The sequence below is a fragment of the Lagopus leucura genome, unplaced genomic scaffold (assembly GCF_019238085.1).
Source record: "Lagopus leucura isolate 7727_CA_CO unplaced genomic scaffold, USGS_WTPT01 Super-Scaffold_100033, whole genome shotgun sequence".
NCBI classification, from domain to species: Eukaryota; Metazoa; Chordata; class Aves; order Galliformes; family Phasianidae; genus Lagopus; species Lagopus leucura.
The window spans coordinates 4,561,361-4,587,511 of NW_024962282.1; the positions used below are offsets into that span (position 1 = coordinate 4,561,361).

The 26,151-nt window shown below is 43.7% G+C and overlaps 1 protein-coding gene across 1 annotated transcript in view; it reads left to right on the forward strand.

The window, feature by feature from the left end:
• Positions 1-26,151, forward strand: part of MICAL2 (microtubule associated monooxygenase, calponin and LIM domain containing 2) — a 120,532-nt gene that overhangs the window by 73,264 nt on the left and 21,117 nt on the right. The window contains exons 26-30 of the mRNA XM_042881844.1: positions 14,908-15,034; positions 16,282-16,474; positions 19,087-19,259; positions 20,746-20,820; positions 24,185-24,282. Of these exons, the coding sequence (XP_042737778.1) occupies positions 14,908-15,034; positions 16,282-16,474; positions 19,087-19,259; positions 20,746-20,820; positions 24,185-24,282 (666 nt within the window). The remainder of the gene's footprint in view (positions 1-14,907; positions 15,035-16,281; positions 16,475-19,086; positions 19,260-20,745; positions 20,821-24,184; positions 24,283-26,151) is intronic.

Sequence of the window (26,151 nt, forward strand, 5' to 3'; positions counted from 1 at the left end):
CAAAAAAAAAAATCATGTGTTAAATTCATGTTACTCCTAGTCATGCCTTTTACATTTCATACCCTCTGCTGATAGTGGGTATAATCTGTAATACTAATTTATTTAACATTTTGAAATAAGTCTGAAGAGCAAATCTGAGCTGAGTGATGGCCTGATTGAAAACACACATCAAAGGAAGTAGGAGTATTATTAGATGTGAGTTATTCCTCAATTCAAGGCTTCTTCATTAGGCAGCTGTTTCAATGAATATTGAGTTGTGGAGCATTCATATGTCACTGAAGTCGCGAGTATTTTGCCTCCAGAGGCACTGGTCCTATTATGTTTGGGATTTTTTAAGAATACAACTTTAGAACAAACAACAAAAAAAACTATACATTTATTCTAAGGATATTGCTTTGTAATCAGGTACTTCATTCTTTTCAATGTGTAAAGCTGATAGCAAGTAGATGAAATTCTGTTATCTGGAGCGGCTGTAAAATAAATTTTTCTGGTGTTTCTCATCAAGGTTTACCTTCACCAAAAGCTGTCAGGAGCAGGTTAAGTAGGGCTATTAAACAACAAGGAGACAGTGAGAGCACCCCAAATTCTGATTGCTTTCTCAGCCTAGGTAGCCAGTGAGGTCAGCATGCTCCCTGCCTCTAAAGTACTTAAATATTTAATTAAGATGTTACTCAAGAAATAGATAAGCAAATTAATATGGCAATATGCATAGCCTAAAATGAAAAGTACCTGTAATGTTTTTTTCTAGCCAACATAACATGACGTAAGTAATAGGAAATAATTTTATGTTCAATTTGTACCAAAGTTTGAGGATGACTTTTTAGCGGTCCCAAATAACTGCTTCTTACAGACTGGGTGTTTGTTTTGTTTTGTTTTGTTTTAATTTTAAGAGAATGTAGGCAAAGACAATTTAGAGTTGTCTTCTGCCTTAGATGTTAAAAGGAAATATGTGTTCTGTTTAAAATAAATGGCAAACTGGGTTTTTCCTCTAGATATTTTGGTGTAATTTCTCAACTACAGGGATAAAGCTTTTCCCATTTTATAGTGCTTATATATTCTGGGGAGAAATTGTGAAGAGTATGCATAGAACTTGGGGGAAAATAAAAAAGCTTGAAAGAATTGTTTAGGTGTAAGGTAGCAATTGGTTGAAATAAATTGCCATTAATGCTCAAATGTGCATTTAGCAAAACTTTGCTAGAACACTGACTGGACACATTGGCCGTTATATCAACATGGTGAGCTGTGATTATCTCTTTCATAGCATTTAAATCTACTTTAGAACAGTCTGCACTTTTAAAATTATTTACTAATGCCAGTTGTTGTTTCACTCTAAATGGAAAAAAAATCTGTATAATTTACCATGTTACCCCTACAACACAGCAAACTGCTAAATGGTGAAGTTCTGAAGTTAGACTCAGTCTCAATTTTAATTTCAGTTTGTCAACAGCATGGTCTTGCAGAATACATTTTTCCTGATGTTTTCTTTTGCTATTCACTACAAGAAAATGTTCTGCTTTTCAGCAGAGTGTAATGGTAAACTTACAGAAAATGCTGACACAGTAAGAAACTTGGAAATCTGTGTTAACCCATGAGTTTGAATGAAATGAATCTTACTAGGAGAAAGCATTTTCTTTTTACAAAAAGATGGTAATGATGCTATATAGGTTTATATAATAGGGAGAAAAATCCCTAAATTCTCACAAAAGACTTCGGGGGGGGGGGGGGGGGGAAGAAACAAAATAAAAACCATTTTCCTGGAGGATCCTAATTGTACCACCTATTCCACTGGGATTCTGGAGGTTGTTGGGAAGGTTGTTTATTGGTATCAATCTGATAATCAAATTGCTAGTTGTTTGGCTTTTTTAAAACTCTTTATCTTAATACTCTGATAATAAGATTAATACTTATTTGTCCTTGTTGATGATTTAATGAAAGAAAGGCAGTTTCATTTTGGCCAATTCTTCTTTGTGAACTTACTGATGCTCTTCTATATAACCAAGCTAAGTTCTGTGTTTTTGTTTTTTTTTTCTGTGCTCTCTTTGTCAATCTCCCTCATTACTTTTAGTCCAATTCATCATTCCGGTGTTGCACCCGCTCACTGGCTGAAGCCTTTATGCTGTCAGGTGATTTTTCTGCTTGCCAGTTCCAAAACTGTGTGACTAACACTGTTGTTTGACAGCATTTCACTGCATTGATTTTGTGTTTTGTTCTATTTTTTTAATACCATTTTGGAGCAAACTGTGTCTGGTATATTAATGGATGTGAGCTTTGGCATGATCATTTAACCTGTTGCTGAGTTCATAGTTCTGTAAAAGGTTATGTCTGCTCTCTCTGTAGAGAATGTTTTTCCTTCTGTGTCTGTGCATGTACCCTTACTTTCCTTGTGTCTTCCAGGTAAGTTAGACGTATAAATAAATTGATTCTTGAAAGAACTACTACTTATTTCTTTCAAGGTAATTTTATAATAAGGTGACAATAAAAGCCAGGTGATTCTCCTGGATGAGCACCTATTTCTATTGCACTCGCATATTCAATGAGCAAGTTTTCACTGAGATCAAATATTCAGTGAGCAACCAACATTTGAGCACTCTTTTTAAGTGCTTCTTTGCTTTCATAGAGGAAAATTATTTTACAAATGGATTCTGTTGGAAAAAATAGCCAGAGCTACACAAATTCCAATCTTCCACCCCAAGTAACATACTAGGCAGGCCTAACAGAAATAGATGTGTGCTCTTTTTCAGTCCTTAATGTCTAAATGCCAATTTTTTATAACCAGAGTGTTTTGGTTTGGGTTGTTTTGTTAACTAATACCAGCTCTCACGAGGCCCCGTTATTTGCCCTCTGATTAATGGATTTGTCTTGCTGCATGAGAAGTTGCCAATACTCTCCATGACAAATTAGACAAATTACTTTGTATGTATTTTTTCATGTAAGTTCCAGTCTATATAATCACACGATAATCTAAAAGGGGAAATGAATCCAAAGAAGGAACAAGGGCTCAGCCTGACCAGCAAGTGCCCTGAGCTTAGGATGATGTGGTCATGACACAGCTTTACTTGCTGAGCATGGCCGTCAATGGGAGCGGGGACTGGAAATAGATCTAAGCAGCAGCTTGCAGAGTGGGGGGCAGACATGCTGTGCTACTTGTCCCATTTCACACACAATCAGGAATGAAGAACTGAAGGGTCCTTATCTTGCTGACCTGTATGTTTGCATGACTAAACAATAGTATTGATTTGTGTGGGCATGCTAAATTGTTTTGATGGCTTTCAAAGTTCCTTTGCTGTGCCCATACAAAACCTCTCTATATTCTAACCATCTGGAAAATGGTTAGGAGACACCTTCCTATGAATTGCAGGACTATGGTGTTCTGTTGCTAAGTTCAGCATGCTTTGAGATGAAGGTCATGACATAAAGGTCTGCCATTTCAAACCACGTTGCATTGCTATGCTTTTTTTTCTTTTTTTTTGCCCTCTGTTACAGAGTCTTCCTAGCTCTTCCTGGCCAGTGAGGATTCTGTCCTTCTCTTCCTAAGTCTTCTATCTTTGCTTTACTTTATAATCTTAATGGAATATTTTTATTAAATAGTTTTTAATGCTGTATTTAAATTTTCACATGGAAATTCTGTATTTTGCACACAGTGAAAATTGTTTCAGCTCTATTTATGGTATTTGCTGTAAAGAAAAATAAATGTACTTCTTTATAAGTCTCCTTGTTTCATCTCTTCCTTTTAAAAAGATTTCTTGAACAGTAACTTAATGGTGACTTTATGCTTGTTTTTACAAGTTCTTCTGGTGGATGCTGTCATTTTTGTAGTGGCCTGACCCAGTGGCCAGGGAGTTTAACTGTGGTGTGATAATCAAGTGTGTGTTCCTTTTGGAAGGTCCTTGACCCTGACATTTTACACTAATTATCCCATCCACTTGAGACAAGTAGGTGCCTGATATTGGGGTTTATCCTTCCTGGAACTGATAAGTAGGAGTTGATGAGCATGGGGATTCCTTGCATACCCAAACGGCAGTTGTTGTCTTCTCTTTGCTTCTGTTTCCTTTCCATATGCTTTTATTTTATGTACTAACAAATATCATGCTTCGTTATCTGCATTTGGGATCTCAGATCATGTACAGAAAAAGCAGATAATAACTGAGTAAAGCTTCATTTTAGCTGCTGACTCTGGACTGCTGTTTGCCAGCTCCCTATACCTTGTTGATCCCTAGAAGCTGCATCTAACGCTGACTTACTATTTGATTACAATGGCCTTTTTAAATATATTTCATTTATTAAATTTGCTTTCCATTTCTTTGTCATGTTTTTTATTTCCATTATTGCTTAATGGAAAGATTACGATTTTAGTTGCGAAGTCATTTCAAACTGAGTCTCACTAGAGTTAGAGTTCTCTGAACAACAGGAATGATTTTTTAATTTTTATTTTGAAGTGTTGCTAGAGACAACATTGCAGAACAACAAATGTTAGCCCCAATGAGCTATTCCATCTCCCAAAGGACAAGCCACCAAGGACAGTAGAAATTTTGTAATCCCAGCAAGAGATGGTTTGTATAATGAAACCATAGTGCAGATGTCATCGAACTTGGCACTTCCTTAATTGGGATGGGAAAAGCAATTTGGATCAGTAGATCTACTCTTTGTACAAATTACAGTCTTAAAGCAGGCTTTTTTTTTTCTTTTTTTTTTTTTGCCATCTTTACTTGATAATTTTAGGGAGAGGCAGTGGCAGAGAAACGTCAGAATTTGTTTTTCGGTCTGCAGAAGGTGATGATTTGTTCTGTATTGAAGCTTTGGGAGGCACCACATGTTCATACTGTTCTCACAAACGGCTTCACTTACTCCTGCTAAAATATCGAAACAATAACTTGGAATATTGTTAGCATTTAATTTGTTGTAACTGTGTTTTTCTGTGGTGGTGTAGAAGGCCCCAGAAGCCAAATCACTAGCAAATCCTATCTTTATCGGATATACTTCATAGCAAACAGTCCATGTCCTCTAATGGTAGTGGATAACACAGGACACACTGCACAGAAAAGAAATAAAGCAGACAAAATGAGCAATGTGAGAGGAGCAAGCTTGTATTCATTCTTCATTCTGAGTCAAAATTCTCACCCAGTGGAATTTGTAAATGTTCATTAGTTTGATACCAGTAACGCTGCTGGAGGTAAAGGTGTGGATTAAGTTCCATGTGAATTTAAGGCTAGTTCAGGACTTGCGCGTCTTTGGGGAGACCTCATCCTCTGGCCACCTCTCCCTGTGAAGGGAGGCTGATTCTTCCTGCCACCCTTTCACTTAGCTCTCTGCAAAGCTCCAGCCTCTGGCAGGTGTGTGCCAGAAACTCCATGTATACCCCACATCAGCCACACTGTGTCCCTGCATGCAGCTGAAAGAGACAGCGGTGCTTGGTGGAACCAGATATACCTTCAAAAAATCACAGATTTGCAGCAGGTGATACTGCCTCTTTATGCTGTCAGTGCTTGCTAAGAGAAGGAAAGCTGCTTGCTACAGATGACATGATAGTAGTAGAACTGCAGAGATTGTTTGCTGTACCTTACGTTCAGGAATTGCATGCTCTTGCTCTCATTCCTCCTCTTTATACCGGTTCAAATCAGTTCTCAACCTGTCTGTTGCCTCTAGTATCTAAGCATCTGTTAATGAAAAGCAAACATGGCAGAATCATGCAAAGATAACCTTCTTATATTAAGATTATGCTAATGCTTTATAATGAAAAAGATCATGCCATTTTTAAGTGTACTACAACTGTAGAATTGCTTAGATTCAAACAAGAACCCTTCATTAACTCCATCAAGAAGAGTAATTTCTGTTCCTCTCTATTTCTTCTAGACTGCCACAATAATAAAGTACCAGTGCATGTTTCTTCTCTGTGTATTCGAACCTCCAGCAAGGGTTGTGGTCTTTGTTTTCCCACAACATTATGGCAATTAGTTACTATAACTGGCTTTAACTCACTTCTTGCTTGCTCATTCCTCAAATTCCAATCACAATGATTGGAACTGGAGTTCTGACATGCAATGAATTCTACATCAAGATTTATATTTTCAAAGGTATTACATGTTTGTAGATGACTTGGGTTTTTTGCATGGAAGATCATGTTGCTGAAGATCAGAAGACATTCTGTATTTAATACTTGATCCAAGCACATGTATCAGTCATGTAAATATTTCCTGAGTCTTTTTCTGTTGCTTCATGGGATGTTTTAGCATGAAAAGAACAAAGTTTTGATCTCATCTCATCAGGTGGTGGTCTCCAGACTCAGTTGAAATGGCTGGAATTTCTGAGTTCTTCTAAAATGAGAAATTACAAAGAAGTTTGCATGTCACTGTGCTCTTTTATTTGCATTTGTACTTTAGGAAGTAACTCATATCTTTGTTTTATGGTTTTAGGCATTTGGAGTTGGTGTGTAAAGAAAAATATTATTTCGGCAGATATTAGTTTGCTGACTGCTTCAGGGACAAATTGTTTTGGCTGCATTCTGAATTTTGAATTATTACATGCATTAATATACCAGACTAACACAGATTGCTCTGATAAAATAAACATTTGCTCTGAAATTGTGCGGTTTTGAGAAGCAAATTTCCATAAATACATAAATTCACTGTATTCAGTTTTTCAGTTACCTGCTTTCTCTTTTAACTCTGTAGCAATTTTTGCTCAGTCTGTATTAATATTGGCCTTACTGTGCACTGTCCTGGATGTATTCAAAAGTTGTGTTCTTTGGGTTCTCTCTTGCTACTTAAAGCTCCCTGGTTCGATTTTGTGACTGAATTGACAAGTGTCTGTTCATCACATAAGTAATGGATGCTTTGAAGAAGTGCCTGGGCCCACGTGGACATAGAAGTTGCTCTGCTGGTGTGGGGGCAGGGAGGGGGGCAGTGGATAAGCCCATTACCAGTCCACAGGGGAGAAGGGGCAGCACAAAGCCTTTGCAGGCAGCGCTGGCTGGAAGCTGGGCTGGAGGTCTGGCCATGCTTCCACTGGAAACAGTGTGCTCCACAGAAATGAGAAAGCTGGTTGGCTTTGTTCTCCACTTTTTGCTAGATAGTATAATGTGGAATTGACTTGGTAGACAAACATTTTGAGCTTGTGCATAAGGGGCTAGAAAGGTGGGAAGAACCTATCCTGTGAAACACCCTATCTCTTCCTGAAATGCTTTTTCAGGGACAGAAATTTGCCTGGTGGTTTCTTAGATATGCTGAAATGCCAGAGTTCGGTAAATAAAGTACATCAATTTGGGAATGCTGTTGGAAGCCTTATAGCCTCCTAGTGCACATTTGTGAAATAACTTAATGGGATGTCCCTAATTTCAAGGTGTAATGCAGGTGATGCTTCCAGGCAGCCTTACGTGTTTTGGAGCTCAGATTGCAGCGGTCAGCTGAGGTTACAGTAGGTTTGAGCTGGGTTAGGCTGCAGCCTACTCCTGTGTAGTCTGGCAGCCAGCATACTGCCACATGACCTAAGCAAGCTGGAGGAGCCATTCTCTGATCCCATTTTTGTCCTCTGTGGGCAGAGGCTTCCCTGGAGAGTACTTTCTGCTCTGTATTTTATTCCTCTGCTTGCTGGGTTCATTTCAATTGTGCTTCCACAGCACTGATGACACCTTCCTTCTGCCCTGCAGCTTTCTACAAGTCATGCTGTGTTACAAGTAGGACACACGTGATTTTTGGGGGTCTATTATACAGTAAGAAGCCAGAGAGGCAGTGAAGTGTGCTGGGTGTGCTACAAATCAATTTGTGGTCTGATGACTGAATTTCTTAATGTCCATTTTTGATGCCAACTGGTATTTGCTTTCACCAATGGAGCTGCCCACATTTATGAGTAACTGCACTTACAATTACTCATGTCACTGCCTCAGTCAGCAGCTCCATACAAGGCCAGGCAGAGTACTGTCATCCTGTGAATGAATTATAGGGTGACACAGTTTAATGGCAGGGTAAAAGTCTCAGGATTGCCAGCAAGCTAGGCTGGGAACTTGCTGTGGGAGGACACTAGGCAAGGGCGGCTGCAGGAGGTGAGCATAGGTTACTTCTGTAGTGAAGGCCCATAGGTGTGTTGGCTTGGTGCTTCTGTGGGAAGAAGGTTTCTCCCTGAGTACTGCTACCCTGGCATCAGGAGGGGTGGGGGCCAGCTGGCAGGTTGACCCAGCTGAGGACACCCAAACCTTGTCCCCTTCACAGGAGTGCAGGTGGTGGTGCTGGGCACACTGGGGAAGTGAGCTGGGTGCCTGTGCTCCTGCTGCCCACTAGCACTGGTATTTCAGTGCTTTTCATCTGAGGCTTTGAAGGCCTTAACCATTACTGAATTGCTATGACATCTCTGGGTAAGTACCACTCCTGTTCCACAGTCTTCAACGAGTTGCAAAAAACATGATGTGTCAGAGGTGCTAATATATCATTCTACGTGGAGATTTTGACAGCTGATTCCAGGTTTCTTTCTTCCTCCCCTGGCCAAGGCCCTTATGCTGTAAGAAAGCTCTGCTCAGAATTGCAAGGAGTCAGGGCGCTTGCAGGGCATTCTCTGGACTGTTCTCCCTGCAAGAGCTTTCTTCCTGACTAACTTACCTGCTGGGTGTTTTGTGGTCCCTAGGGGAAAGATTGATACTTTAAAAAAAAAAAAAAAAAAAAAAAAAAAAAAAACCTGGCTCTTTTTCTATACGTTGTCTTTCTTGTGTCTTAAAGGATGTTCTCCAAGTTTGTAATTGTATATTCTTTATACTATATATTCTTTATATGTTTTCTTTATTACACTTTATACTATACTATAATATTCTTTGTACTCTTGTTAGCTTGACGTGGCTAACTCCCCTTTTCTGCTTGTGCACCATTCCATTCAGACTGACTCAGCTGAGAAATATCAATATATTTTGCTTAAAAAATGCATTTCCCTCTCCCAGATTAAAGCCAGCTGAAGTAGAATAGGGTGAGTAAACATGGACTCTTTTGGTTGCTTACAGCATGGCAGCATTGCCTTGATTTTCAGGCTGCTGCAGCTAACTTGGTTCAGGACTTTTCCAGACAGGTTCAGTGAGGCATCCTTAAATGTTTTTGTCCAAGGCAGGCAGAGGGAAGCACATGCAGAACAGCAAAGCTGATAAAAGGCAGGAGCCAGCTGGTGGCCGAGACGGCTGGCCCTCTGGGGAGGGGGCTGTTATTTGGGCTTTGTGCTGTTGCGAGTGGCACTCATGAGAATCCCCATTCCATCCAGCCCAGCTGCCCTCAGCAGGCATTTGGCTCTGCCCAAATTTGGCTGATACTCGAGCCCCTGTCATCTCCCTGTTGGGTTGCAGTTATGTGCTCTGCCTGCTGCTAATTTGGCAGGTGGCTTGGTAGAAGCAGCCCATGCAGAGGCAGGCTTCCCTGTCAGATGAGACACACCAACATGAGTAACGTCCCTTTTCTGCTGCCTGTTCTCCTCAGCTTTGTTGGTGAGGCACTCAGATGCTATAGAATAATCAATGCATTAATAAATGGTGGTCACAGTGAATGATGGCTCCTCTGGAGGTGGCCTCTCCTCTACCCCACGTGTAGTGGCTTCCAACAGGCTACTGCAGTGCCTGCTGCAGTAAGCTAAGCAAAACCGACAGCAACTGCACTGTTAACGTGGCATAAAATAGAAATAGTTGTTAGTACCTCTCTGCAGCACTGAACTAGCATGGCGTGGTGCAATGAGACAGCAGCACATAACTCAGCACCTTCACCACGTGAATGGCTGCTTTCGGCACAGCCTCCGTGACTGGGAAGAGGAGCACAGTGACTTTTTTTGTCTGCTCTGCAATGGCAGAGGGAACATGCCTGAAGTTGGACCACTTGTTGCAATTTGTTGGTCAAAAGAGCACACTGAACAGCTCCGAGATCTTAGTATTCAAAAACTGGAGCTTGAGATTTTGGCAGAGTGGCCTGGCTCTGCTGGGCAGGCATTAGGTGGTGCTCAGGCACCCAAAGCAGCAGTAACACTGGCGTGGGGTCTAAGGGGCTCATTGCCCTCCCTGGGCCCCAAGGCTGGCAGTGACACTGGGAGGGATTTGCCTTCTCTTAGGTGAAGTCAGTGCTGGTAGCTGGAGTGTGACCAGATGTCTGGTACCTGCCCTGCACTTTCGGGGTGTGAACTGACTGAGAGGCAATCTGGGGGAGGACAACTAGAAAAGCTAATTGTGAGCTCTGTTATTTATATTTATGTAACTTGTGTCTGTAATAGAGTTAAGAACAACCTTGCAGTTTCCATGCGGCCTTGTCTCTTTCTGCTAGACTCTGAGCTCCATATGGTGCAAAGTGTGGCCAGCAGATTGCTGTGGGCCTATGGAATGTGTCCAGGCGGTGGGGCATGCTCTTACAGAAAGTGACCGAAAAAGGTCTTGGTGTGGCATCGTTGCTGGATGTCATTCTGTAAGCACCTGAGTGTTATAAGCTTGCTGTGAGTAGAATTGCAGTGACATTGCAGTCATGCTGAGTTCGTGTGGTTTCTGCTGCTGGGGCCACGTGGGGGGCTGGCAGCGAGGCCTCTCCTGAGGCACAGCAGGGCAGCTCTGCTTTGTGCTGCTCAGCAAGCGTGGGGACCTTGGAAAGCTTGCTTGTGTTCCTGATCAGAGGCTGCTGCTTTGGTAACCAATAGGCACTCTGAGGTCTGTTTGTCAGAGCTGATAACCGGCTGGGCACGGGCCCTGCTGAAGAACCGGATAGGCTGACCACTCAGCAAGGTCTGAGAGGGGAACTCCTGCAAGTCCATCCTGGAGCCAGGAGCTGGCTGAACCAGCTCTGAGGGATAGTCACGCCATCCAAATGTTATCACTAACTTACACTAAGTAAATAATTGTGGTATTTGGATTATCAGTGCAGTAAATAAGGATTTGTACCCCTGGATTGTAGCTTTGGAGCTAAAATAAAGTTCCATCCAAGTTCTGTGAGTTCTGCCAGTGTTACAGAGGTGCTATGATGTCTTTGCCCCTCGCTGGTCGCATTTCATCGGATTCATTTGAAATGAATGTGGGTGTTTCAGATGCAAGGATGAACCAGACCTTTGGCTGACTGGAAGAACATGGAATTGAGAAAACTCAGCATGAGACATAATGGGAAAGAGAAGCATTTTTGACTGGAACATGATCTGAATCTGTCCGGAGGGGCTGTGGTGGGCTGTTCAGCCAAGCCTGTGTGCTGGAGCAAGCCTTGGACACCCCTGACCTTGGGATGAGCACTGATCCTGCAGTGAACCTCAGGCAAGCAGCGGGGATGCTGCTCACGTACCACAAGCTTTAGCTAAATCCTTTTGCTGTAAGGAAAACAGTTGTTTCACTCCCAGTGAGGGGATGGTGAGATAGGTTTTGAAATGCAGACAAAGGAGACATTGTTTATCCAAGTTTTCCATCCTGTTGGAGTGGGAGGGTCATATGAATGCAGAATTGTTCTGTTGCAGTTGCTGACTGTGTTACTATTATTTATATAACTGGAGCTAATCTCCACCATTTGTATTTAAAAAAAAAAAAAAGGAAAGAAAAAAGAAAAAACAACTTCAAAACCACAGTGTTTACTCTCAGCACAAGTCAGTCGAGGACTCCACTCAGGAAGACTTGGGCTGAGTAGAGGTTCTTGCGCTGCGAAGACCAACAGCAGAGACTGTGTGGAGATGCTGTTGCTCCCAGAACACGATGCCACTGAAATTGGCCACCTCTGAGCATGGGTTATATTATCTGCTGAAGTGAATATACCTGCGTCTTGAGTGCTGTTCTGCACTGTAAAATGCATTACGAATTTGAAAGAACTTTAGATCAGTGCACCGTTTTTTGTAGCTGTAACTTAGTGTTAAGAACTACTTTCCAAAGCCTCCAGTTGCTCTTTGTGCTAGTGGCCATGGAGGAGCATGGAAAAGAGGACTGCTATTATGAACATGGGCAACAAAAAATAGAGGTTAAAATACATGACTTCCTCAGCTGGGTAGGATCTGGGCTTCTTATCTTTTTGAAAAATTCCCCTGAAGTAGTTTTTTGTGTTTTCTGTGGGAACTCTTGTAACTGAAGACCTGAATCTAAATCATAGCATCTGGTTTTTCCTGAAGTGGGAAAATGAACGTCTTTTCTGTCCTGCTGTTTCCAGCCTAACACTGGAAGCAAGCAAACCAACACCAGCCTTTGCCTGAGTAGGTAGTGTTTGCCAGCAGATGGCTGTCCACAGCACCAGAGGTCTGTTCCCTCTGGTCAGTAGGAAGAAGAGAACAGCCCCATATGCTGTGTTTGTTGTGGGCTGATGGCAAATTGCAGCCACTAGCCTGAGTGCTTCAGCCAACCCTGGCTGTGCTCTTGGTTTGTGGCATACAGTGTCTTTACACTGCTTAAAAAAGGAAGTGCGAGGAGGCTTGTTTCAAGTGTATCACAGAGCTGCTCTCATTGCTATGGCCACTAAAGCCCTTCCAAATGTTTGCCTTGGGCCAGACTCCTCTATGCCACTGGATGTCAAGGCACCAAGATGACCCTTGCCTCTGATAGTCAGCAATACCAAAGCTCTGTTAGTATCACAGTGACTGGGACAGAGCAACTGCTGGGGAGCATCTCCTGCAGCCAGTTTGGACAACAGCAAAGTGAGGAGATTGGCAGCAACTCAAGGAATGAATGGAAAGCTTAAATTCTCTCAATCCTATCAGACCTTCAGGCAGCAAGTTATCACTGTGTGAATTCCTCGAACAGCCCAAGCACCTAGCCATGCTGGCTGCAGAGCACCCACGCCGCTTGCTGAGCAGAGCTGGGAGCACTGCCCTGCTTGCACCCTAACCTGCATTCCACAGAATCATGCCAAAGAACATGGGAGAGTCTGGAAATTAACACGTTAGCTCCTTAGCTTGCTTGTACTGAATAGTTTAGGAAATCTGACTGCCTGTAATTCTCTAACTTGTGCCAGTAGGACAGTCCCACTATTAACTGGGCAGCAACGCAGTAAGCAGTGTTTGCAGTGTGTCTTGTATGTCCCTTGCAGCCTCAAGCATGTGACACGTTTGATTTGTTGTCTACTGCCACAAGATTAACACCTTCCACATGCATGGCTTGTACATAATCCCCACCCCGGGTAAATTATTTAAACGTTTTGGCAAAGGATTAGTAAGGGCTTCAGCCTGAAGTATGACTGCAGGGAACGCATGCTCACTGCTGGAGAGCTTTAGCATGATGAAACATAAGACAGTAGGAAGGATGGTAGGAAATCTTCAGTAAGTGTGATGGCAGTGAAGTAACATTTGATGTGAATGCTATTTTGAGTCTTTTTCATGACGACTTGTCTCTCTTTGGATAATATGTGGAGTTGCCCATGGGTGTCAGTGGCACAGCACTAGTTTACATTGGCAGGAAAGCAGAGACTGTGTGCCTCTGTGTGCTTTTCCATTGAGACTGGACACCCGTTTTGCTTTGCGTTGTGTATGTTTGTCTTGTAAGATCCATTTCCTCTGACTGTCAGTCTCTTAGTGACCCTGCCAGTGGAAAATCTCTTGTCCTGGGGAGGAAACATGACTCTAGTGGGAGCTACAGGCCCTACAGGCTGTGGGGTCCTGCTGGCTGCCCCAGGCATGGGGCTTAGTGCACCTGTGTGCCACTTCGCATCTGAGAACAGCAGTAAGGCCAGTTTTCCTCTCTTCTAGTGAAGAAGTGGGATAGCGTGGCATATACAGCCGTGCATGGACTTCTGAGAGGACCTAAGCACTAGAAAACTTAGATACCCGGGGGCTTTATGTTGGTGCTGCCACCTTGAACTTAGGAGCTAAATGTCCACCTCAATTCTTCTGCAAAAGTTTGGGTTTTCCCAGAGCAGAAGGGGTGCCAAGAAGTGCCCAATAACTCAAGGCTCCCACAGGGCTCTTTCTGCACCTCCATGAGGGCTGGTCTGTCAGCCTGTGGGGTACATGTCCTGAGCTGATGGCAGTAGTGACTGGAAATGCCCTGACTTTCAGTGATGGCAGCCAGGGCACTGAAGCTCAGAGCCTGCTCACAGTCAGGCTTCCAAAAAGTTGTGTACTCCTGTTCAGCATTGCTATGGCTGCCACTGTCACAGCACGGCCCAGGGTGCAGTTAGTGCACAGTGAGCTGCAAGGCACTTTAAGAAAAGCACTTTAAAGAAAACTCAGCTGTATTGTTAAATTTCTCATTTGTCTCAGATCATTTTTATCTTCTCTGTGGCGCTCTTTTAAAACTAACAGCAACAAAGGCCAATGGCAGTTTCCCTGCAGATGGCCTGTTTGATTTGTTTGCATTGCTGTGGTAGTGCAGGTAATAATTAACCGGTGGGTTCAGGTCTGTGCGGTGTCCAGGCTTTTGTTTGAGTTGGCCACTGCTCTCTCTGAGTGGTGTTTACACAAACCCACCAGTGGCTTGTTGCTCTGCTCTGTTTCCCTTTGTTCTCCAGGACTGACGCCTACCCTGTGCAAGAGCCCAAAGTGCTCCATTGGGCTGCGTTTCATCACTGCAGGGCTTGAGGCCTGCTGCCGGTGCTGCCTTTTAGGATAGGCTGGTAATACTGAGTGGCGTCATCAAAGCCTACAAAATCCTTGACTCCTGGCATCTTGGGCACCTCTGTCTTTAGTACAAGCTGGTTACCTAGGAGGTGGTCCTGCTCTGCAGAACAGCATCTCTTTAAATGTCTGTGGAGTTGGTAACCCAGCACTGGGGTTAATACAAATGTCTGCCATGTGCAGAAGCATGGAGGTAGCTCAGCTTCTTTCCACTTTTGTGGAATTGAGTGCAGTGTACCTTATTCAGCTTTATGTCACAGTGCAAATATTGACTAAGTAAATCAGTAAGGAGTGGTTTTGCTTCTTAAGGCAGAATGCTGAACTTAGTTCAGCATTAGTTAGTTGGCTATGATTAATTCAACTATGAATGCTAGTTGATCTCTTTCAGATCTGCTTATCTAGCAGATTCCTAAGAAAGTTGGCTTCTACTGCACAATTCAAAAAGAAGAGTACCACAAATACCTTAAGGAGCAGCAGAGAAATGCAGCTCCCGAAGTGGATGTGGCTGCAGCTGAAACACAGCATGGCCTCGGTGATAGGCTGAGGTCTTCCACTAGCTCTGTCATCATTTATGACATAAAATCTGGAGGAGCTGTGGGCTATTATAGGTGGACTGGTTAACCTAAAGTGTTCACGTTCAGGAATCACAGTGGGGGTGATGTGTAGGACGTGTACCTGCAGCACGAGCTGGGGAGAGCCACATGATGACAGATGGGAAGTGCCACTCCAAGCTGCCTGTGGGCAAGCAGTGGGGCTGCAGTGCATGTCATCTCCCAGGGCATCTGCTGTGAGAGCTTGCTCATGGCATGCTTTTCCTGGCTTGTTTGCTGTGCAAGTACTGCATATTTGAGTCAAAAGCCCTTGCAAGGTGGAGGACTAGGCTGAGTGAGATCCTGTAGTGTATGAAGGAGCTGCAAGTTAAAGAGAAGTTTTATAGGTGTTTACTGCAAACTTTTCTTTCATAGATGAGAGGACAAACCACACCCCAGATGTGTTTTGGTTTGGTTTTTGTTTTGCCTCCATTTATGCAGATGTAAGTTAGAAATAAGTGTTAAATTAATTGTGGCAAAAGCATCATGCATGCAAAATGAAGGAGCAAAACCACCCTCCTCGAGAATGTCATTTGTGCCTCCTGGGCCACAGGGAAAGTTGCTGGGCTGGTATGTTTGTATTTGCTGTGCAGGAGGCTGTGTATGGGTGAGGTTGCACAGAAATGAAGGTTTTCACAGGGAAAGATCACTCCCTGCCTTTGGCTCCATCTGCTTTACCGGGGATAAGCTAAGGAAACTTGTCTTTGTTTTTTGTTCCTTCTGCCTGAGCACAAAGTTCAGGGGTCATGCTGCTTAACTGCTGCCACATTTTGTCTTTTACCAAATCAGTGTTTAGTTTTTCTGCATGCACTCAAAAACAACTTTCTGAAGAGCCTTACACACACCAGTGGTCTGAAAAAAGACTGCATGCTCCTGCTCATGCAGATGGTATGTGTCTTTGGTACTGCTACCCAGGCATCCAGCCTGATGGCAGCGCCACCAAATGGAGCTAAGAGCCTGCAGCTGCAAAAACTAAGGCTGCCCTGCAGATTCCATCTCTTTGTGTACTACCTGGAGAACCCTGTCAGGACTAGCACACAGCCTGGCAGACTGGTCTCAGTGCACAGGGCTGCCAGCACTCCCAGCAACCACTGCCAGTGGGTTGCCAAAGGCCACCCAAAGCAGAGGTTGGGGTCCCTGATTCCAGCTGACTCCTAACACCCTGCTGTTACCTTTTTGGCTCTTCTAGGCTTCTGCCAGCCCACGGCCGATGAGCCTACCTCCCCAAAGAAGGCAAAGAGCGTCCTGGAGCACCTCAATGTGGAAAGCTGGTTCTCATCCACTGACCCTGAGTGGGCCACTGTAAGGGTCATCCCTGAGGAGGAAATGACGGAGCACAACCTCCTTGCTGTTCGAGTCATGGTCACCAGTGATGCAAGCAGGTACTTGAAAACATAAGTAGACCTTAACAAATGTACATACAGTGTATCTTAAAAAAAAAAAAAAAAAAAAAAAAGCAAGCAGCAAGGAGAGGAAAAAAGAGAAAACAGAAAAACTTCTCAGAAAAACAATTGTTCTTTACCACAGCCATAAATCCCACCAGACATATGACTCACTTTGCAGGAAGTATTCAAACATTCGCATCCCACACATGGGCCTGAGTCAGAGAGAAAAATATTACCCCAGTCATCTCGGGTTCAGCTATTTTTTTTTCCAAAATCTTCAGAGATCAGGATGTGCTGTGGCAAAGGTATATCCTGCAAACAGTCTCCTGCTACCTCTGTACCACAAGGCTGCAGCCTCAGTACCTCTCTGGGTATTTGTTGGCCTTCCCACCCCTAAGACATCTGAAATCCGAAGGCTCTCCAAGAGCTGTCAAAGGAAGTCTGATTTCTATTTAAGAACAGTGATACACTGGCATTCTGGACGAGATTCTGTGGGAGTTCACTTTGTTATAGTAAAGGTTAGATTGGTATCTTCCAAGTAAAGTAGTTTTCCTTACTGACAATTAAAGAAAAAAACAGCAAAGCAAACCCAACACTATTTGAGTTGCAAACAGAGCCATTACTCTGTGAGGAAGATGGCTCCAAATCTTGAAAACCTTTAAACACTCACTCATGGTAGTGTGTATAGGTTGTTGAGGACAACTTCTTTAAAAATGAAGCTTTCTTCTGTTCTATGTGGGAGTTTGAAATGATATTTGTGCTTTGCTGCACATCAGGTTGTTCTTCAGGAACAGGATTAATCTCTGCTGGTGTCTCCCCACAGGGAAATGAGAGCTCAGGGTAGAGTTTTCTGCCTATTGGACAGATCTTGCTGCAGCATGTCTATTCATGTCCACGTTAATACCCTGAGGCGGTTTGTGTCTCACACATGAGCAGCACGCAGAGAGGGGAGCCAGCTAATCTCCCTGATCTGAGGGATCAGCTCCTTTTCCTCCAGCTGTGACAGTCCTGTGTTTGCAGAGAGTCCCCTGGTTCCTGTCCAGGGTGACACTGCTCTTGTCACTGAAACGGTGTGTGTCAGAACCCCTGAGATCAGCCTCCTGCACTGCCTTCAGTGACCATGTGCTCTTACTGCTCCAGCCAGCGAGCCATTGCCTAAAAAGGCCGGGCGAATGAAATAGCAAGTGACAAATGGCATTGCAAGGTCTGACAGAGCATGTAGCCAGAAAAATGACCGGCTTGGTCAAACAGCTTTCAGTTCAAGCTTTAGTGTTTGTGGATAATGACTGCCTATCAAGCAGAGCTCAAAGGACAAGCCTCATTCTACTGCACTTATGACATTGCCAGCCAAGGGAAATAGATGTTTTGCACTTTAAAATAGAAATGTACCTATCAGCATTCATTGTATGTCTTTTTCTTTTGTGTGGTGCTCTGCCCAATCTCAGTGTAGAATCTTGCAATCTCAACTATCAAAGACTTACATATATGAAGAAGTGTGTGCATATATATAAATATAGGATGTATTTAAGTGTATATAGTATAACCATCACAGGGAACTTGCTAACCCTTCAGCTCTCGCTGTGCCAGTTGGATCTGGGTGAAGCAGGTGTACAGGGCTGGCTGCTATGTATACCATGTATACGTCAGCTTCAGAATGTCTGCAGCCAATATTTGAACTGGTCATGAGTGACACAGTCTCAAGTTATCAGAAATTGCTGCCCAGCCTGAGCCAACCACAGAGGTTTTGTTCCATCCACAGCCCCTCCTTTAGCACGTCTTCCTTTGTTGTGTGGGCTCTGTCCTGGGGCTGTTGTAATTAATCTTTGCTTTCTACAAGGCAGTGAATGCTACATAAATATGAAACAGCTTTCTCCTCCCATCATGCTAACATAAGAGGGCATGAGCTCTTCTTTTTCAAGTGGAACTACTAGTCATCACAATAAATCTAAGAATTAACTTAGCAACATTGTTTTCATTAAAAATAGGCTGAATTGCATGGTGGCACACTTATTTATGGTGGTGGGATTGTGGCAACATCAGAAGGCCTGAAAGTGCACACTCCCTACAATTTGGCTTTGAGAGATTAAAGAAATTCTCTAATTACTGGGGAAAAGAAAAAAAAAAAAAGACTAATAATTGACTGCAAAGGTCATTCTCCCACCCAGAGGCAAGGTCACAATGTGTGTGTCACTCTGGGTGTTTGTGTGGCATACTTTTAATTATGTTCACCTCTGGCCACTCCTTGCACTTGCTGCGCTGTCCCACGGCTAACTGATGTACTGAAGCCAAGGCTGTCTGCAGCAGGTGAATTCCAGGTTCTTTGCTGAACGCAGCAATCCTGGGTCTGAATCTGGATAGCAGAGATATTGCAGGAGCGTGGATTTGTCAGCTGTGTTGCATCTACAGTAAACTACAGGGCTGCAGTAATAACAACAAAAAATGCAAAATTAAGATGCCAGCTCTGACTGCAAAACCTCTATTTCTCTATAGGCCACACAGTTGTCAGTGCTGATGCTGGTGCATGTTGCACAGAAGGGGAAATGAACACCTGCATTCAGTGTGTCTTCTGAACTGCCCATCTCTTTTTCTTTCTCTCCTCTTCTCCCTAGCTCTGAGGGGGAATCTGATTTTAATGGCAACTCCTCCAGCTCTGAGGTGAGTGAAGGACAGACCTCGTTGCTGGAGCCCCCCGCCTGCCCAAGCCCCCCGCGCCGCTGGACATTGCTTGCCAGGAGCCCCATGGCACCAGAGGAAAGCCACAGGGCATCCAAAGTCATTGATGGTAAGTGGCATCTCCCACACCTGGGGAGCTGAAATCAGGGTTGAAGGGAGAGATTGTGAAGGAGAAGCTGCTGCCAGTGATGTGGCCAGGTTGTATTCTTAAATGATGTCTTCACTTTGGAGGATTTACGCCTTTTGGGTGCCCCGTTCTGCACATTCCTTTCTTTTTTACTCATTAGTTGAATCATAACATTTATTTTGGTTGAGTTGCACCCAAACACATACAGTTTGCTGCAAGGCACTACCAAACACAGTGCTTCTGGGACACCTGAGGCAGTAGCACCTCACACCCAGCCTGTGGGGTGGTGAGCACTGTCCGTCTGCTAAGACCTGGGGGTGTTTTTAGCAGCCTACACCATATCTGTGACATTAACTAAGCAAGGGCAATTTTTGGAAGCAGTAGAAAGCTCTGCTCTGTTTGGTTCATTTATATTTATATATAGCTGCTTGAACTATTTATGTCCACAGAAAGCACACTGAGGGAAAGGATAGAACTGGTGGGGGGGCAGTTGAGAGTTTTAGGGGCAGTCTGCTTCCAGGGGAAAACTCCTTCCTGGAGCCGGAGTTCGGGCCTCTGTGGCAAGGACTGCCATGTTTTAGGGCCTTGTGATGATGTGTCGGATCTGTGGAGAACCTGCTGCCTCAGCAAGTGTCTCCAGAGCTCTGCCAGGAGTGGCTGCACACCCTCCTGAGTTAGCAGCAGCGGTCCATGGGCACAGGCCTGCCCTCGGGCTGTCCGGCACTTTGGGGCAAGGGCGGCTGTGCTGGTGCAGTGTGCAGGTGGAGCAGGGGAGCAGCTCTCCAGTCAGCATATACAGGTGTAGCCAGGGGAACTGGTTTGGTATGAACTTATGTCCATATTGTCAGCTCATCCCATGCACTGATAGCTCATGACTGGGACCCTGAGAAACTTGATGGGGCTTGGGGCTTTTTAATTGCATTTGTTGTTATTGCTCTTCTCCACGTGGAAAAGGCTATTTTGAAAACAACTTTTATGTCAGATATTACATGTTCCTGAGCAGTGGTGATTCTGACTTCACTGTGTGTTTAAAATGAAAGAGTTACGTTAAACACCAGTGTTCTAAGCATCCCTGGTGGGTTTTTATACCAGAGGTGCATGTGGTGCTCAAGCATCCAGGTCCTCGGACTTGTTGTCCAGGGCTTTGGGCAGCCCTCAAAGGCTTCCTGCTTTGTGTGAGGAGCCTTCTGCTGCGATGGAAGAGCTGGAAGATGATTTTTACTGCAGTAAACAGCCATCAGCATTCATTCCTTCCCGCCTCCCACCACCCCCGTGTGTGCATTTTTAAGTGAACCAAATAAGGGGATTTTGCACGGCATTTTAAACTGACTCCTGAATAAGGAGGCCTTGTTTCGAGGGCAGAGACCCCGTGGCCCCGCGCACCGCGGCCCTTTCCAGCCCCGCAGTGCCCCCTCCCGGCCGACCCCGTGCTGGGGTGAGCTGATGTCTCTTTTCTGCTTCTGTTCAGTGCTCCAGAGAGCCAACAGCTTCCACTCCACTGCCTTAAATAAGTATCAGAGTTGGAGGAGAAAAATCCAAACGAGTAAGTACAGCCTACGAAGCAATTGCTTCTTACTTGCACTGCATCCTGTATCCTTCCTCGTAAATGTCTGTTTCTTCATCTCCTTTCCTTTAGAAATTGTGAATTGGAGTTGCAAGGTGAGGAGGCTAGACTAAAACTCAGCAGATATTTTATTTCCACTTTCTTGTCCTGAAAAGATCAAATTCTCCTTTTGTTTGATTGCTTCTGTCTTTATGACTAATAAGGGAAGCCACACAGCATTTATTTCTCCATGTCTAATTCATATTACATCTCCTATTCATTTACCACTGTAGCACCCAGATAATTAAGAAACCAGCGTTACTGGTTCTCTTCTGACAGTTCTGTGTGATTTGGGCTGAACCTTCTCTGCCCATGGCACTCAAACAGGAACGTGCTGAGTTCAGTAGCAATCAGGTCTGTCTGCAGTTCACCTCTGAATCTCGGGGCGGTCATTCCTTGCATCCAGGGCTGTGTCTAAGCAATCTTCCTTCTGGGCTGCCCAGCCCTCCCCAGTCAAACCGCCGCTGTTTGTAGCAGGGCCAGCCAGCCGCCTCAGTGCAGCTCTTCTCCCTGCAGGACTGCTGATACTGGCATGGGAGCTGGGTGCATTTACCAACATCTCCTAAAACAATTCTGTCTGTTAGACTGGAGCACTGACAACCTGAACTGTAAAACTGATAATTTGCAGGTATCCATCGTGGGAAGAACTTTATGCCTAAAAAAAACAACCAAACAAACAAAAGATACATCTCTCGTGTTCTGGCACCAGCTTCATAATAATGTCTGATATCTTCAGCTGCACATAAATGCTGCCACTACAGACCTCGTGGTCCTTTCTGGTGCCACATGTCTGGGATAACTCACTAAGTCTCAGCAGATGGCTCAGGGGACTAATCTGAAGATACTCTCACCAAGCTCAACATCCCTCCAAACAGGCTGTCCTCAGAGAGGCAGCTGTGGCAAAAGGACAAACAGAAAAAACAGGATGGGCTGTGTTCCCTGGGATTAACTGCACCCTGAGGCACGGGGAAGGACTCTCTCTGAGAGCGATTCATTCATTAATTTTGATTCATTTTCAGGTTGTCAATAACTGTATTACTTTGGGTTGTTTTTTTTTTGCCAATTTTTTTCTTCCCGTTGTCTTATTAAAACATCTTGTGCCTCCGAAGGGCTCTAGGGGGAGCCAGAAGTCTTTGAGAGGAAGGCTACAAACTACATGAATTTGTCTGAACTTCCAGTATGCTTTTAAAATGAGGTGTAAAGTACATTCCGCATATACTGGAACAGAATAAAGGCAATTTTTACTCTCTGGGGGAACACTGTAAGTCATAGTTTCTATATTTAATCCACTTAATATTTAGTTACGACAATTCATATGATCATCAGTCACATTAAAGAGAAACCTGTCTCTTCTTCAGACTTACTTCCCAAAACACATATGTTTCATAAACAGCATGAGGTATGCCGCCAAGGAAAGGAAATTGGTGTCATTTCTATATTGGCCAAAGATTCAGGACAGGATATTACCTTTCAGAATCTGTAATCCCCGTCTTGCATCCATAGACAGTGCTGCACTCTCATTTGTTATCTTGGTCACAGTGAGGAGCCTCTGTGCCAAGCAGATTTTTGTAATGCCCTAGAGACTGATTTATTTTTTTTAAATCATGTTTTGAATGTTAAGCTGCAAATGTAGGTTCAGCATGTCACTGGGAATAACTCAATTATCTCTGCACAATGAGCTAGGACGTTGTGTGAAGTGATACTCTCGCATGTACAGGCCCTGTCATTCACCTCTGCAGGAGCTGCTATGGGAGATGCTGCTGTCCCACAGAGCCCTGGGGCTGCAGAAAGGAGAAAAGCTATTTCCTCTGTTGTATGTGGTAATGGAAAAGCCATGCTGGAGTGCAGCTTCTTTCTCCAATCTCACAACCAAGTGCCTTGGGGAGACCAGGGGAGGACATCCTCTGGCTAGGGCAAACCTAGGAACTGCAGGAAGATCTCCATCAGCTGCAGAGCTGAATGGGACAGGAAGGTCACAGATCTGCAGATGTCCTGGGACATGTGGTGAAGGGAAAGGAAATCATGTTGTTAGTGGAAAGTAAGAACTGGGGCAGGATGAGATACTCTGTGAAAGTGAAAATGGAGGAGCCCAGGTTTTGTAGGTGTTTTTTTAGAACACTACTACTGGGCTCTGAATATCTGGAATTATTTGAAAGGTCTATTTCCCCTTTTTCTTTCCCCTTTTCCCCCTGTCTAGAAAACTCATTGCAAAAAGATATAGCAAGACTGGCTGCAGATCAGAGTTGTGGTATCCTTTTTAATTGGGTGACAAAAGCTGGATTTGTCTCAGTTCAGCTCCTTGTTGCTGGTCCCTATGGGAGTGCTTTAATGAACTCCAGCTCACCATCTCTCTCACTTCTTGACTGAGCATTAACAACTTGCATCAAGATTGGGAACATACAGGTAAAACACCAAGAGGAAAGGAAATTTGGGCTCTTTCCGTGGCTTTCCTTTTCTGAAGTCCATATGCAGGAACAGTATTCTGTGTGTTGTTTTTGTCCTGTTGTAGCTTTTAATTTCTGTATAGAAGAACCAGTGTTTGCACTGGGAGCCTTTGTTTTGGAACTAATAGCTGGGTTTTTGGAGTTAATAATTCAGCTATAAATATACCTGTCACATCAAAACTTGACATGGGATTATCTTGGCTCAGCCTTACTTTTCTGTCATCCCAAGGCTATTTATTATGTCCATTTCTCACACACACAAATATTAGATCTGCTGACTCCAGATGCAAGTTACTTACCTGCCTCTTCTTCCAGTGGCAGTTTAGGTTCCAGACCTTTGGCAGTTAATTATTCTGCCTCATCCTAGAAGAGCCAACATGCTGCTCTTTGGCCTGACTTAAGAGACTGAAGAATTTTTTCTGCCCTTACTGCTTGTAGGTGATTGCCTTTCTCATGACTTTTGTGTTCAGATGGCCATCCCTCTCAGAACTTACCTACTTTTCTTTGTTTCTCAGAACTAACCAAGGCTTCAGAAGTAGCTGGTTGTTTTGTCTCTGTTTTGAATGTCTGAAAGCTCTTTTAAGAGGGCTGACTTTTATAAGAAAGTTCCCCATTACTGAAAGGCTGTTTCACTTCATTCAGAAAGAAAGTAGAAAAAAGTCAGGTTAGTTGCTGAAAATGTCAACATGTATTATGTATAGTGTGCAAGAGAGGCTATAAACTTGATTACTACAGGTCAGCTCTTCAGGGTAAAACTGTATCCAGATGACTCTAACTTTTTACTGTCATTCTTTAATTGTGAACTTTATTTAAGACAAAAATAATATGAATACAAAGGTAAAAATGTGTGTCTTTGGCAGATTTCCCTCTACTGGCTAACAAGAAGCCTGGGCTACGCTGGAAGGACAGCTCAGCCAGCTGTCAAAGCAGTCTTGGAGAGGATCACCCCCAAGCACAGGTAAGAAGGAGAACTGAACAGAGCAGCACAAGCCTAACTACTCTTGGGACGTTTGCTCTCAGCAGGCTGAGTGTCCTCTGCGATTTCAGATTGTTTTGGTCCTCACAGTCAGCAACTAAAGTTGGAGTTATACTTTTGTTATACACAGGGAAAATATTTTGATGCTCTGATTGAGATAACCGTTCCCAAATCATGTGGCAAAGTCACTTTTTCTTCCTGTGTAAGACTTTGGTTGTCCTGAGGTTTGGATACAAATGTGTTATGTCAGCCCACATGTAGGCATCTCCAACTTGCCTTTCTCTCACAGCACACGACTTAGTTGCCACTGAGATTTGTTTTGTGCCACAGTTTCATCCCAAAGAGCAAACCCCAAATCTCTGATCCTCAGTGCTCTGGAGCTGGCTGTTGGTCTGTGCACAATCTCCTAGGTCTGGACAGGAAGTGGGTCTTCATGTGATACATATTGGCCAAAAACTGTATGTCAGCAGTGAGAGGGTAAGATGGTATCACTCCCAGGTCACTTAAATGTAACCTCCATTGCTTTGTCTCTCTGATGGGAGGCAGAGCAAATCTGAGAACCACGGTAAGACACCAAGTAAAGACTTACATAGTGCTGGCCAGGAGAGCCTAGCACTGGAAACTGGGGTATTTTAGTGTGGTATTTTAGCCCTTAGAGTGCCCATCTCTAATGTTTACTGCTTGCATCCATTGGGCAGAAGATGCCTTTTCCTAATTTGCAGTAGGCACTTGACTCCATACCTCTCACAGCATCTTCATCTTACTTCAAGGCTTAGGGTACTCTTTGTATTTTCTGCTTTTGGCACTGCAGCAGCAGTAGTACCCAACACTCCTAAGCAGAGCCCAGTCAGTCCCCCTTGCAACTTGGAGCCAGGCCATGTCCTATGTGTCGTAGCCTGATGTGCTTGCTCTTGGATCAGAAGTGATTGGAATTGCTTGACCTCAGGCTCTGCATTATATAAAAAAGAAATCAAGTCTTCTACATCCACGGTGCCAGCTGCATTCTGGTCTGGGACAATAGGGCCAGGAAGGAAATGTCCCACGAGAGCAGAGCAGCACAGTGCTGTCTGGTTGCTGTTCACAAGGAGGGGTGAGACCATACTGCAGCTTCCACTCGTGGTGCAGTACTTGAAAGCCTTTGTCTTGCTCTTACAAGAGAATTTAAGAAGGCGTTTGTGTGTTTATTGTTGTTTATCACATTTTATCTGAGAGCCTGGCCAATGTTCATTTCAGTCATCAAACACAGCTGTGAAGTAGAGGGTAGTCACTATTACCTTCCTGTGTGTCTAGAAATTGAAAAGTCTGATTATTGGCTATACCCATATGAATTTGGGAGTCTGGCACAGAAGTGGAAACAGACATTAAGTATTCTAGCCAATAGTAATCATACAGCATTGCAGATAAAATGGCCCACTTCTAAAAAGTTAAAAAAATCTCTAGAATTGGTCTTTTGGCTTAGTAAAGTAGACACTTATTCTTGTTACTATCAACAGCAGAAGATTTCAGTGTTTGGAATAATAAATTTAAGTCTTAACCAAAAGAAAAATCATCATAAAAGAAAACTAATTGAATTGTTTAAACTACCATCTTACATTTTACATTTATTTCTGGGTCGCTTCATTCATTCCAACCTGCATTATCTGAGTATGCAGTATTATAAAAGCAGTTGGAGAGAATGGATTATGGCCACATGTGCTTTCTGTAAATTCCAACATGATGCAACAGAAATGCACACAGGAGAATAGAGCAGATTCACTTTTGGTTATTTTCTCATATTTAGGTCTCTTTCTTTCCAAGAAAAACATTACAGGCAATTCATAAAGAGATGGCAGGTTCTTAGTATGAATTACA